Genomic DNA, 14,243 nt, shown 5'->3' with positions numbered 1-14,243 from the left:
ATGATATTGTGCTAGTGGCTGGGACATTGGCAGAGATCAGCGATAGGTTAGAGTTATGAAGATCTATCCTGGAAATTAGGGGTCTTAAGATTAGCAGAACTAAGATGGAGTATATGGTGTGTAACTTTAGTCACTCATGGATGGATGACGATGTGGTGAAACTTGAGGAGAAAGATCCTACAAAGCGACTCTTTTAGATATTTGGGATCGATCATAAACAAAGAAGGTGAGATAGACGATGATGTGTCTCACATAATTAAAGTAGGATGGATGAAGCACAGAGTGCTTTTGGAGTGTTGAGTGATTAACGTATACCTCTAAAGCATTAAGGAAAATTCTACAGGACAGTTGTGAGACCAGCCAGTTATGTTGTATGAGGTGGAATGTTGGGCATTCAAGAAGTGTAACATAGATAAATTGAATGTAGCAGAGATGAAGATGTTGAGATGGATGTGCAACAAAACTAGGAGAGACAACGTGGAATGATCGGGTTGGAGCTGATTTGGGAGTTGCTCTGATTCAGCACAAGCTCAGAATGTTGCTTAAGGTGGTTTGGCCATGTTCAGCATAGACCTTTCTTTCAATGCTCCGGTAAGGAGGAGTGATCAGATCCAGATGGAAGGAGCTAAAAGAGTTGGGGGCATGTCTAAAATGACCATTGAAGAGTTGGTAAGGAAAGGCATGCAGAAGTTAGGCCTAGTATCTATTGGAGGATAAAGATCCATGTTGCTGATCGCATTTAAGTGGGATGTCCTAGAGGTGTTGTGTTGCTGTGTTTCTTTTTCTTTTCTTTCCTTTGCTTTATATCTTACCCAATTGCGGATCCATGTAGCCAACCCCATTTAGTTGGGAAAAGGCTTTGTTGTTGTTATTGTTGTTCATGAAGAGCCCATTAGTGAAAACATGTTAAAAAAAAAAAAAAAAAAAAAAAAGGTGTATGAGGCTCCCGCATGTGCAAGGTCTGGGGTGAAAACATGTATAAAATTGAATTATTCTGGCTTATTCCACCTCCATACTTGAACAAAAAGGGGCCAAATACTGAATGGGATTATGGGGGTCATGGTAAACTCCTCTGGTGTACTCCTGAGATGTATAGTGAACGACCAGACCTTTTGTGTGGGATTTAATTGTCATAGGTATAATTTACCTGGTTCATCTTTTACTGGCTGTCTCCTTTCGAAATTTGTATGTTACCTAGACACTGACAAGCCAAATGGCCCCAAATTCCTGATGCTTTTCATGTGCTCACTCAATGACGAAGGCATAGATCTTACCATCTTGGTCCATACATCAGTACAGGGGACTTGGAAGTCACAATAAGGATGAAAGATGGTTATTTTAAAGCTGACACAAGTGCTGATTATCAAGTTCAAAATAGGATAGATTGGTGATGCTGTGATGGTTCATTATTGCCTGAAAAAGGTATTCTGGATGAGCTTCAAAAAAGATCTAGTTAGAAACTGTAACTTAAATTTTTTTGTCGAAAGTTTCCATAGAAAAAAGATTAACAATATTGAAAGTGGCTACAAATATGTCACATTGGAACTAAAGTGAAACATGAATTTATTCTTATTCAATGTCAAGGACTTAAATTGCATACTTGGTTACCTTCTGGAATCAGATTCTGAAGAACTGTACCTGAAGCCCTCCATATCTGGGGGTGACCAGACAGTAATCATCTTGGAACTTGGAAATTAGTGATTTATACTTTTTTTTGGGGGGGGGGGGGGGGGGGGGGGGGGGGGAATAGCCAGAGTTTTGAAGTGGAAGTTTAGTTGTACACTAGTCAGAGAAATAACCACGATTGGGCTACTTGATTCTATGGTTTTGGAGGTCAAACTGATTTGGCCATATATCTCATTTAGGACCAAAAGATAAGATCCTTTAGGTTTAGGTCTTGCTTATTTGGAAAGTGGTTTTTTATGAAGGAATCATATTTAGAGCAAAGCTCTCTTATCAAACTCTTATATTAGGAGAAGGTCAAAAGCTGTGGCATGCTCTTGGAGACAAAGATATTGGTTTTTCTCCATCTTCTTTGCCGAATGTGCTTATTGGCTGGGTATCTGTAAAATGCTGTTTTCTCCATTTTCGGTATGCAAGGGATGGTTGGTTCCATTTCTTTGGCCTATTCAGATCAGCACCACTTCTTATCTCTTTGTCTTCTTTGCCACTTCCCTTCGTTTCTGCTAGAATCTTGACCATGAGTCCAGTTAAATTTCTGCCTGCCCTTATTTAAAAAAAAAAAAAAAAAAAGAAAAAAAAAAGAAGAAAGAAATTCTATTCGTCTCACATCAACATTTTCCTTGTAAAATGCCACTGCATGAAAGATTGTAGATCCCACAAAATCTGTGACTGAAGCAGGCTGGGTTTAGTTTCCTGTCTAGCTGGCAGATACCTTAATGTTAGCTTCCAATTGACATTTGCCTATGGAAGGATGATGTGGTGATTCTGACCGTTTTAAATCTTTGGAAGATAGTTTGGGTTGAACATGTGTCAAATTTCAGCCTCAAATCCAATTATTTACCCTCTCATATATGTTGATGCATCCCCCTTGGTGGTCCACTTGACATGTCAGCGGTGGGCCTTGAGCTCTATCTGTTCACCAGGTTTCAGCCCTACCTGCCACATAGCAGAAATAGATGAGCCAACTAGCCAGACTTTGCCCTTTATTTTATGATATATATATATATATATATATTTAGATTCTTGTTGATCAATATGAGGATGGACTGTTCTCTAGTTATTATATCATCCAGTCCTGACTTTCTTTTGATGTCTCCGTAGAGGAGATAAACAATAACAAGCATATATAAAGTAAATAATATTTGAGAAAATGAGGTTGGGACTCCGATTAAGTCTGGAGCTTATCAGCATAATGTATTGGCTTGCTACTATTAGATGTTCACACTTCCCAAGTTTCTTTAACTTTATTTTATTTATTTATTATTCTTTTTATTATTTTTCCCTTCTCAAGGAAAGGCATTAATTGTTCATAAGAAAATGACTCCTCTTTGTCCTTCCTCTTTTTCCTGGTGTTCTGAAGGCTTCAAATTTCTATCTGGATTCAGGATATGGGTTTAATTTAGCTTTAGTAGCTCCGTGAAGAAAAAAAAGGGCTCTTCTGGATATATCAGCTATTTATTTTATTGTCTATTAGAATTGCTACTCTTTAATGACCTAATACCCTTCTGTTTGTGCTCAGGTTGCAAGCCAAGAGACCTGTGGAACTTTGGGTGCCATAGTGAGGAGCCGAACTGGGAACCGAGAAGTTGGTTTCCTCACAAATCGGCATCTTGCAGTTGATTTGGACTACCCAAACCAAAAGATGTTTCATCCTTTGCCACCCAACCTAGGCCCTGGGGTGTATCTGGGAGCAGTGGAGAGGGCAACATCATTCATCACAGATGATCTTTGGTATGACATCTTTGCGGGAACTAACCCAGGTAATGTGGTTCCAGATTAGGGTCTCTCTATGATCCCTTAACAAACTATTGACTCTGCTGTTGAATAAGAGCCTTTTGCATAGCACTAATATTCAAGAACATGGACTTGATTCAAGATACAGAATATCTGTATTTTAAGGTGTAGCTCAATTTGATTGAGTCGAGGGAAATCTTGCTGGTACAATAAAAAATGTTAGTGGTGAAGCTGATTTTATCAGAAAATTCGTGTACGAGGACATCAGAACTGGAAGAGCCTAGCTACAAATGCAGTACAGCTAATGTACTAGTATTTGTGTTCTATTTAGTCTCTCTTTTGTGGTGTTGTGGGGGGGCTTTTTTTTTTTCTTTCTTTTCCATGTTATTGCTAGATTCCACTCTCATTTCATATTAATATATATTTTATCCTGTTGTTTCCCTATATCAAAAAGAATCAGTACAGAAATACATGGAAATGATACAATGTCTGTAGCTGCATGTCTTCGACAATGCAATATCTGGATACATTATTAGAATCTTAAAAACCAAGACCCACATTTACTAGTTCAAGACAGGAGATCTCCTTGCCAGAGTTTGAACCGACCTTTTTTTTTTTTTTTTTTTTTTTTTTTTGGGCTAATGAGGAACCCTTGAACCTGCCCGGGTTTGCGGTTCAGGCTCAAGATAAACCTTGGTCACCCAAAGCATCCTGCACCCCATGTAACACTTCATTCGTGGGGACTCAAACCTGGGACCCTGTGACCGTAGCACATCGTCCTTAACCATCGGAGCAAAACCACAGGGGTTCCAGAGTTAGAACCAACCTGATGGCTCTTAACTATATTGTAAATTGCATTATGTTGGGAACTGTAGCCAAATGGACCATTTCAATTCCCCTTGCCTTTGGAGTGTTAAAATCTCCTGGGGAACTTTTTGCACTGGTGATTCTGTTGGCCTATCTGATGCATGGTGAGGGTTAGACTGTTAGACTCATTGATTAATGATTGAGATCCTGCTGAATGGTTTAGTATTCGTTATACAAGACTAATCTATTGTCTAAAAGTTATTATTATTTTTCTTTTTGCTGAGTTAGTCGTGTGTGGATTTGGAGTGGTAGCATGGTGAATGGGAGTTAACTTTAAGGTGGTTTTTGATTGTACAGAATTGTTTCAGGTTAACAAAATCGGAACAATTTCTTGTATGACTGAAGACACAAATGTTAAGCATTTGAACCAAATATGGTGTATGAGTTTCTTTAGCACAGAACGATGTTTTGTGGTAAAAAAAGCCCTAGTTGCATAAGGCCCATATGGCTCATTTCTGTTAAAAGAACCCTTTGTAATGCTGAATGACAGTTAACTCAGTTATGTTTTGGATTTTGTATTCATTGCCAAAATTATAGTTTATCCACTGACTGATAATTCAATTGCATCCTGACCCTCCCCCCACACATGCCCATTACCATTTGGTAAAATTGCAGAGACATTTGTTCGAGCTGATGGGGCTTTCGTACCTTTCGCGGATGATTTTAAAGTCTCCAATGTAACTACATCGGTAAAAGGTGTTGGTGTGATTGGTGATGTGGAGATCATAGACTTGCAGTCCCCAATCAACAGTCTGATCGGGAAGCAAGTGGTGAAGGTTGGAAGAAGCTCGGGCTTGACTAGGGGGAATGTAATGGCCTATGCCCTTGAATACAATGATGAGAAAGGGATCTGCTTCTTCACTGATTTTCTTGTTGTGGGAGAAAACCAACAGACCTTTGACCTTGAAGGTGACAGTGGTAGTCTCATCCTTTTAACAGGTGAGAAACCTAGGCCAATTGGGATAATATGGGGTGGAACAGCTAATCGGGGGCGTTTGAAGCTGAAAGTTGGTCAACCTCCTGAGAATTGGACTAGTGGGGTTGATCTTGGGCGTCTTCTTAAGCTTTTGGAACTTGATCTCATCACGACAAATGAAGGACTCGAAGGTATGTACTTCTACAACTAAATCTAGTCTGACTTATCTTTTCTCCTGGCAGAAAAATAATTATTTTTAATGTTTACTGTTGACTCTTTCGTTCTTAATATAGCGGCTGTGCTAGAACAAAAAAATGCTTCAGCTGGTGGAGTGGATTCTACGGTTGGTGAGTCATCCCCTGCAGAGGGAACTCAACCACAACCAAAGGACAAAACTGGAGAGATCTTTGAGCCTCTTGGTTTTAACATTCAGCATATTCCTGTGGATGATGGACCCTGTGCAGAAGCAAATCCACATCTTGCTCCCTCTGAATTTCATATAGAAGATGGTATAAAGGCATTGCCCAATGTAGAGCATCAATTCATTCCCAACTTAATTGGGCATTCGCCGGTGCATCAAAATGACCAACAGGACCGTCCGGAATCTAAGAATCTCTCTGCATTGAGGAATGGCTCTGATGATGATCTCTGTGTTTCACTGCAGTTGGGAGATCGGGAACCCAAGAGAAGGCGCTGTGAGTGTAAAATTGATCTTGAAGAACCGAAATGAATTTTCAAACGGCATCATTTGCTTTGTAGCCATCCTAGAAAGAGTTGGGGGGGGGGGGGGGGGTTGGGGTTCCAAAGAGGATCTAGACATGCTCGTTGGGTCATGGAGCTGACAAATCCTGATTGTAAGTTTTCTGGAAGACCGGAATAGATCCTTCAGGGCCCCTATTTTCATGACCAATTTTATGTGGAAGGTGCAACTGGCTGTCAGTTTTTGAGGTTCAAGCCTCCTGCCAGATCATTTTGCCTTCCAGTACCTAGCATGTTTCTAGGAAAGATTATAGCTATAGGTAGATATATTAGCTAATATACCATTTTAATAGAAAATGTTTACATTCTCTCTTATTCAAGAAAATTTCCTTTGTAGAACCATGATGGCTTTACTGGTTGTAGTTATCAATTGGAATAGGGGAAAACTAGCAGAAAGATTTCCATAGCCTTGAAAATGATTTGCTTGAGAACTCCGCTGTCATCCTCTGTTCATCACTAAGCTCAGAGCCCTTGGTTTAGGGTTGGTTGGACCACTGACCTGGGGAACCTGTGGCCTCCATATTTTTGTGTTCATGTATGCTTGGTTCTGTGGCTTCTTTGTTCTTGGTTGTTGAATTGTTGACCAAGAGGATCATTTGTTCTGGTCTTTACCAGTTAACCATCTGAAGCACTAAGCAGTTATATGTAGATCATTAGACCATTAGATCATTAGATCTAGCTGCTATTATGTATTGTTTTGTATTCTTAAAATTCTCTCTTCATGGCTAAGATAGCTTTCTCATTTCAATCCTTTTACCCAACTATGGCATTTCTACTGTAAGATTGTAGTTTCAAGGGGTACTCATCATTGTCATAGTAGCCATTGCGGTGACAAAATGAGGTGTCTATATTGAACCATTCACCTGAGTGACCTAATTCATGATATGATGAATTACAATTGACTCAACCTTCTTGTGAAGGGAGATATAAAGACATTTGAATTGTGATTTTGGTAAAAGGTCTTAACCTAATTGAGGCAAAATCATCGGAAGGGACCTAGATTGGAAAAGAAACATGAATGCATAAAGGCCTAAATAGAATAGTAGCCTTGAGGACATACTGGCTAACCTTGAAAGTCCATCCAAGGAAGCTCAAGAAATGAGCACGTAGAGGCAGAAGCTTGGGTCTCAAAGGAGGACCGAGAGCAATCCCAATAGACTTGCCTTCTTTGGTAGCATTTTTCTTTTTGATTTTTTGTTCACAAAAATGGTTTTTGTTGCATTTGGTATTATTTATGGAGCTTATTTCTATTTTAACAAACACAAAAACCAAAAACAGATCAAGAGTCATTTATTTGTTTTAATCAAAATTGATTTTCAGTTATTTTTACGCCGAATTTTATTGAGCACATGCTTAAAGTCCTAATATGGAGGGGTAAAGTAGTTATTTACTGTGTAATTAGAAATCTAAGCCCCTAATCCCCTCTTTTTCAGTCCAAAGTGGAGAAAGAGAGTTCTAAGGAAGGTGGGTGACTGGAATCTCTTTATCCATTTTTCAAAAAACTATTTTGCACATAAAGATACCAATCTATTTCTCACAAAAAATCATTTTTGTTAAGTAGTTACTAAATTATTCTTATGTTTTGATAAAAGAAGGTTTTCATACCCATCCGCTGGGTTGCGTAGATAGTTAGGGAGAATTTGGGATTGTGTGGATAGACGCACGGTCCCAGGTTCGATTCCCCACATGTGCATCTGCGATTTGAATGGAGACCATGGCGGTGGGTTGATGAGCTAGTCTGCCTGAGGAATAGTCAAGATGTGCGTAAGGTAGTCCAGACACCTTGGTTTAAAAAAAAAAAGATTTTCATTAAAGACTTTTGTTAAATAGGTGAAAATAAAAAAGAAAAGTGATACCAAAGAGGGCCTTGGTAGGCAAACCAGAACACATTGATGTAGATATCTCATTTCGTCACCGTAGAAGTAGGCATAACGATGATAAATAGATTATATTTTTTTGGATATTTTGTGGGGTTTGTTTTATAGCTTTGGAGGTTTTGTAAAACTCTTAGCTAATTTTTAAATCATCTTTTCTATATGGTTGAAAGAAGTTGAAAAAGGTCAACTCACTATTAAAAAGGTTGATTGGGTCAACATTGGATCAAACAACCTTAAATTCAGTGAGAACTCTCTGATTAAGTATTATTTTATGTCTGTAGAAACGCAACCTTAGAACGTTGTAGAAAAGAATAGAAAAATAAGAACAAGTAATCACAATATATACAGGTTTACAAGGTTTGACAAGATTGCCTACATCCTTAGTGAGATGAGATCCTGCTTTATTATTGATGAAAAACAGGGTTACAATCCCCGTCCTCACACCTCACATATATTGCTTATAGAGAAAAAATATTACCACAAAAATATTGCAAAACTTTATATGAAAATTTATGGAATTTCAATCCACTTTTACCACAAGTGGAATTAAAGACATTGTATCCCCAACAATTTTATTATTAAAATTTTTGTATTAGAAATGGTTTAAAGTCAAATTTGTTTCTCACTCTTTTATAAAATAATTTATATTTAGCCATGTGGGACAACTTTCGAATAGATTTTTAAAAATATTTAGTCCAAAGTGATATTTTATTTTAATTTACACTATAGGATAGTCCTCATTTCTTCAGTAAAACCCATTTTTTGGGTTTTTTTTTTTTAATTATTAAATCTTATTTTACTTTTTCTTATATTTTTTAGTGCGAAAATTTCTAGGATTGGCATCTTTCAATCTAATTATTGGACTTTGCCAATTCAAGTATCACCGAAAAGATTTTCATATGTATCATCCAATGGTGGTATCAGATGTAAATTATGCGGATAGTCAAGCAGAATATTCTCCATCAAGTGATATAAAGAGAAGATGATATTTTTTGTTTTTTTTTGTTTTTTTGTTATAAGATAAGATGATATATATTGAGTTATAAGCAATTGTAGTGCCAATTATGAAAAAACTAACTTCTCATTAGTTGACCTCAACAAGTTCCAACATTTGTAACCTAGGGGATTGATTGAAAATATAATAGAAAAAAGAGAGTAAAAGAGTCTAATCACATAACAAAATGAGGATTAACGAGGTAGGATATGCTTTCCCCAGTTAAATGTACTTTTTCCATGTGCATTCTTTCTTTTGGTGTTGAAAAGCATAGTATCACAAGTCCACATATGTGATGTCCACACACACACACACACACACACACATATATAGATATATATATATATATATATGGATTGGTGATTGCTTAACTCATTTTGGTACCTAAATAAACTCTATTTATTTGTCAAGCCCTATGGGCAGCAAAATCAAATATAACCTATTTTTAATGAAAGTATGTACAAGGTGTAAGTTTTTCTTTGCCCATAGTGATTTGATATTATGATTGGACTATGAAGAATGAATGTCATTATTAACTCTTGTTCTTTATCGTTGAAGGTTTGATATACCCTTTCTTAATCTAATTAAAGGGTTAGAATCCGTAGATGAAGAGATTCTTTTGTCACCATGGGTTAAGAGAAACTGAGTCATTAAATATTTTCAAAAAATTAAAAGCTTCAAATAGAGAAGCAAAAAAATCCCAGTGAGAATCCTCAGACTCCTTCCTTTTCAGCAGTTCCACAAACTTAAAAGGCTTGGACAATAATCCCTTCTAGCTCTGCTTCAATTATTGAGTTGCAGTACCCTGAACCTGTTCTTGCAAACCATTGTTCTACATTGAAAGATGTTAGAATTGCACACCAACCAACCTTTTGTGTACTCTTATCAGAGCTAAATCAGTAGTTAACATAAATATGTTTTATTTATCAGACTTTTGGTTAGACTATATTGACCAAGATAGAAACCTCCTTTTATACTTGGAAACCAGATATTCTAATGTGCTCTCTTTAGGATTCTAGCAGGTCCATATCTTCTAAGATAAGAAGTATTATCATATGGACCTGCTAGAGTCCTGAAGAGAGCATATCAGAATATTTGGTTTCCAAGTATAGAAAGAGGTTTCTATCTTGGTCAATAGACTGATATCATCTGAGAAAGCTAGTTAGTGTAGATGCTACTAGCTAGGTTGAATTTATTGATATGGGTATTTGAGGTTAAGATATTGTCCACCTCAAAAAACCATTTGGTGTAGAATTTGAGATGAAGTTGATCACTTTCTTTCCAAAAGGATAGGAGCTCTTAGAATTCCATAAGGTATAGGCTAGGAAGATACATTTGAGATTAGGTAGTGCTTTATTGCTTTGTCAAAGCTTCTAGATATCAACAAACAGCCTAACAAGTTTTCAAAATGGAATCATAAGTGACAAGTTCTATTATATGTAGTCCCTAAGTCAGAGGGCAACCTAAAGTCTTTTAGAAAACTCATGGCTTAGGAGAATGTGCCAAATTATTGGATTTATTTTCCTTATTGCACCCACCAATGGCATAAAGTTTCAATCATTTTATTACTTTAGTTGTAGTCAATTACTATCCTTCAAACATTTCCATTCAAATATTTGAAATTTTGGTATCAAGGTAACCCTAAGTCTCAAGCCCAAGGAGTGGTAAATTGCTTGGTCTTACAAAGGTTTCCATAATCAAACCTGACCCAGTCTATTTAACCACCATCTACACATGCCTGAACCAATAGCAGAATCAAACCAGAGACAAACCTAAACAAGAATAATAATGTAGCCCAAACCAAGAATGACCCAAGAAATTAGAGGATATATAGGTCTGGTCAAGCCATGGGGGTCTCTATATGGTTGGTAGAGACTGATCCTGATTCATAGTTAACCTTTGACAACCAAGCACATATGAATGGATTAGTTGTTAATGGTACCTTCTTGATGTGATCATTAGCTTAAATTAAATCACTAATCTGTGGCCATCTGAGCCCAAAAGTGATTGGCTGAGTCACAACTTTCTTGTCTTCCACGTGTACCAAGTGGAATTAGGTAAACCTCACCATCAGTTGATCAAAGCTTATGTCAAAGTATCCAACGTCCAATTCTTAGGTAACCTATAGCACTTTGAAATATCAGAAACATTGGAGATTAATTAGCATAAACCATCTACAAGGATTAGATAAAACTGATTAGAAAACTGGAATCCTGGATCTGTACTTGTTGAAAGCCCATTTATCCATCATTTTCCCCCTAAACTCTTGTAAAGAAGTTAATTTAAGTCCATTAAATTTATGGCAAGGGGCTAGTGCTAAGGCTTCATATAAACTTCTTCGCATGGATACTCAATCAAAAAATAAGTAATAAAAGTGATAAAATTTAGAAAATTAATATAGATTTTCATTGTTATCGTTCAATTCATAATGTGTCATCCATAAATTGGCTAATGAATGTAGGTAATTAATTTTTAGGCAAGTTTTTACTGTCTAGGAGTAGCCTCTACGCCTAGACATAGGGGGTGTGCCCTCAAGAGGGGCATGACGATCATTATGTGTCCCATGTGTCTATGGCGTTGGGACCGCTCTCGAACAGAAAACTTTGTCCCTTAATTTCATTTTTTTGAGAAAGACCATATATATATAAGTAGTTGGGTTAGTTGAACAAGAACTTTTCCTTTCCATGAAATTTGGTCAAGTCTCGGAAGTTTCAATTAATAAGGCCCTATATGAATAGATGTGACATAAAATAAAATTTCCCGTAGAAAAGTAAAGTAATCAAAAAAAAATTAAGGGGGAGGTTCTATGGTTGGTGAAGCAAAAAAGGTTGTTCATTGGATTCTAGGGAGCGGGAATTTTGGATAATACAAAAAATAGGGGAGATTTATGACCTTTGGTCATCAACCATCTGATTTGCTTCATCGAGTTGAAAATTTTTTTCCTAAAAATAAAATTACAAAAGAAAATTTTCAATGGGGTGTTTGATTAGAAGTAAAGTTGGTGTGAAGTGGTAGAAGAAACATATGTAGATCACAACATATAGAAAAAGGAAATGAGGGGAGAGGGTTCAGTAATATTTTCACAAAACAAATGAAAAATAATCATTTAGATAAAATGTTGCCCAACAAGAAAAAGACTTTGAGGCCACAAATATTTGCATTAAAACAAAGCAAATGAAAATGGGTTTTCAATATAGATTGTGTTGGTTTTGTCCCTCTTTTTTTATTTATTTTTTGATAAAGTTATTCATTCACTTCCAGTTATTTATTTCATTGTACTTCACCAGTGGAAATTGTTATTTTAATACATCTAACAAAATAGGGCCTTAATCCACAAGGATAATTAACTATTTTTATGACTTAGCTCTTCACAATAATTTGTCTAGATGATCATAATATTCTTTTTAAGGGTAGTTTGTATATGTTTACTATAAGTTAAGTCAAACGAACTTGATTCACCCAAATTGTGAATCAATTATTGATGATCAAGAATCTGTTCAAATGAATCAATTCATTTTTATTGGTTATTTGCTGAATTTAGCAACTACTACTGTAAGCACTCTAGCTGCTCATTTAACCCTGTCAACCTACTTCATTTTATTTCGAAATCCATTACCACCAACAAAACCTTTTTATCTATCCAGAGAATAGTCTGTGTTTTCTTTCTCCAACATTTCTAGTTTTGGATGGAAGGAAATAAGAAGGTACCAAACCATACTTTTGAGTATTATGGTATTAGTGGTGGTGGTGATGGTGATGGTGATGGTGCTGTAACATATGTGACATGGAATTATACATAAACAACTAAAATTTGTACAAGAAAATATAATTATGTGAATAAGACTGTATCAAATATTACCCAAGGTATCATATATGGTGTTAAGCAGGTTATGCATTTGTAATTTTGCTTCTAGTTATCTCTTTTAGTCTGGATTGCATTATTGTCCTTAGTTATTGGAAGTTGTTTGCATAAATAGGAAGGACAGAAATAATTGTAGTTACATAAGGGGATTAGGAGTAATTTTTTGTTAACTGATACAAACCTTGAACCTTTGACCTCAAGGTTGAGCACATAATCAACAAACCATTGAGGATATGAAGAAAGTTGTAGATTTAGAGTAACTTGTATCTTGATCTAACTTTATACATTATCAGTGACTTTCTCCAATTTTATAAGGGATTTCCACCAGTATAATTAGGAAATAAATGGTTTGAGTTTCCATATGTTGAGTATCTTCAAGGTAATCAGTATCTATTAATGAGAAAATTGTTAAGATTGTATAAATTCAACCCTTTCCCACCATTTCTTTTCATTCCATCTCTAAAGTCATGGATTAATGATGTCATGATGATTCTTAAATATTTATCTGAAATCAGAATAGTCTCCAAGACCTGAAGTAGTTAAACATAACAAAGTTTGTAACTCCACATGTAATAATAGAAATGGCTAACAGCAACTGCCTCGTGCAGTTGATGAGCTGTGGTGGGTAAAAAGCCTACGCTCAGCAGAAGGTCTTAAGTTTGAGCCTCTTGATTGTTATTTACTTTCATTCCCTACCTATCGAGAAAAAAAATAATGATAGAAATGTCATCTAGCAACTATTTGATTTTTCTTTCCTGTAATTGGACTAACTAGCCATGGGCAACCATCAAAATGTATATATAAATTTATATACATTTGCAAGTAACATAACCAAGCATCTTAATCCTTTGGGAGAATCGTTTTTGAAACTAATGATGGTATCTATGGTGCACTTTGGGTTGTTAGGAGTTTAATTTACAAAAGATCAATGAATGGAAGAAGTAGAATTATTTGGAGATGATCCTAATAAATGTGAAGAAGGCCATGGAAAGATCTTAAGGTTTCATCATAAACTTAGGGATTCCAAGGTTCTAATGTTTAACTGAGATGGGAAGTCTGGTCAATGATTGGGGAACTCTCTATAATCTAGATGAAATGGTTGAGGAAGCTCACTCATTGAGAGATGTTTCTTTCTATTCAACACCTAGGTCTTCAAAATTTTATGCCCATATATAAAATGGAAAATTTTGGCTTTTAATAGACATCAGGGTTGTGTTGATGGGTAATTGTAATTCTCCAGAGTCCAGATGATTTAAATTATAAGCATTCGGGCTTCCTTTTCTTGATAGAAGCTCTGATTTACCACCCGAGAGAGAGAGAGAGAGAGAGAGAGAGAGAGAGAGAGAGAGAGAGAGTTAGTTCAATATTTTGTACATCATAAAAAGCAAATTCAAATTCTGACTGACTCTTCATAGCAAAATAACAAAAAATTTAGTTACAAACAGATTTACTCTGAAAAAAAAAAAAATCTGAAAAAAGACTACAAATCTTAACTGCACTACCTCCCTAGATATTTTGTACCCTAAATATTATCCTCTTTTTTTTTTTTTT

General features: G+C 36.1%; 1 protein-coding gene and 1 long non-coding RNA gene across 4 annotated transcripts in view; one reads left to right on the top strand and one right to left on the bottom strand.

The window, feature by feature from the left end:
* Positions 1–6,390, top strand: part of LOC122092623 (protein NARROW LEAF 1-like) — a 32,419-nt gene extending 26,029 nt beyond the window's left edge. For both annotated transcript variants that reach the window (XM_042662849.1, XM_042662848.1), the window contains exons 4-6: positions 3,203–3,443; positions 4,900–5,391; positions 5,494–6,390. In XM_042662849.1, the coding sequence (XP_042518783.1) occupies positions 3,203–3,443; positions 4,900–5,391; positions 5,494–5,930 (1,170 nt within the window). In that variant the 3' untranslated portion in view covers positions 5,931–6,390. The remainder of the gene's footprint in view (positions 1–3,202; positions 3,444–4,899; positions 5,392–5,493) is intronic.
* A 2,861-nt stretch (positions 6,391–9,251) lies between these two features.
* LOC122093567 overlaps positions 9,252–14,243 on the bottom strand; it is a 6,234-nt gene continuing 1,242 nt past the window's right edge. For both annotated transcript variants that reach the window (XR_006144493.1, XR_006144492.1), the window contains one exon: positions 9,252–10,952. This is a non-coding gene — a long non-coding RNA (uncharacterized LOC122093567). The remainder of the gene's footprint in view (positions 10,953–14,243) is intronic.

This window comes from Macadamia integrifolia, chromosome 11, assembly GCF_013358625.1.
Source record: "Macadamia integrifolia cultivar HAES 741 chromosome 11, SCU_Mint_v3, whole genome shotgun sequence".
NCBI classification, from domain to species: domain Eukaryota; kingdom Viridiplantae; phylum Streptophyta; class Magnoliopsida; order Proteales; family Proteaceae; genus Macadamia; species Macadamia integrifolia.
Note: the sequence above shows the minus strand (reverse complement) of the source record. Positions and strands in the feature narration are given on the sequence as shown.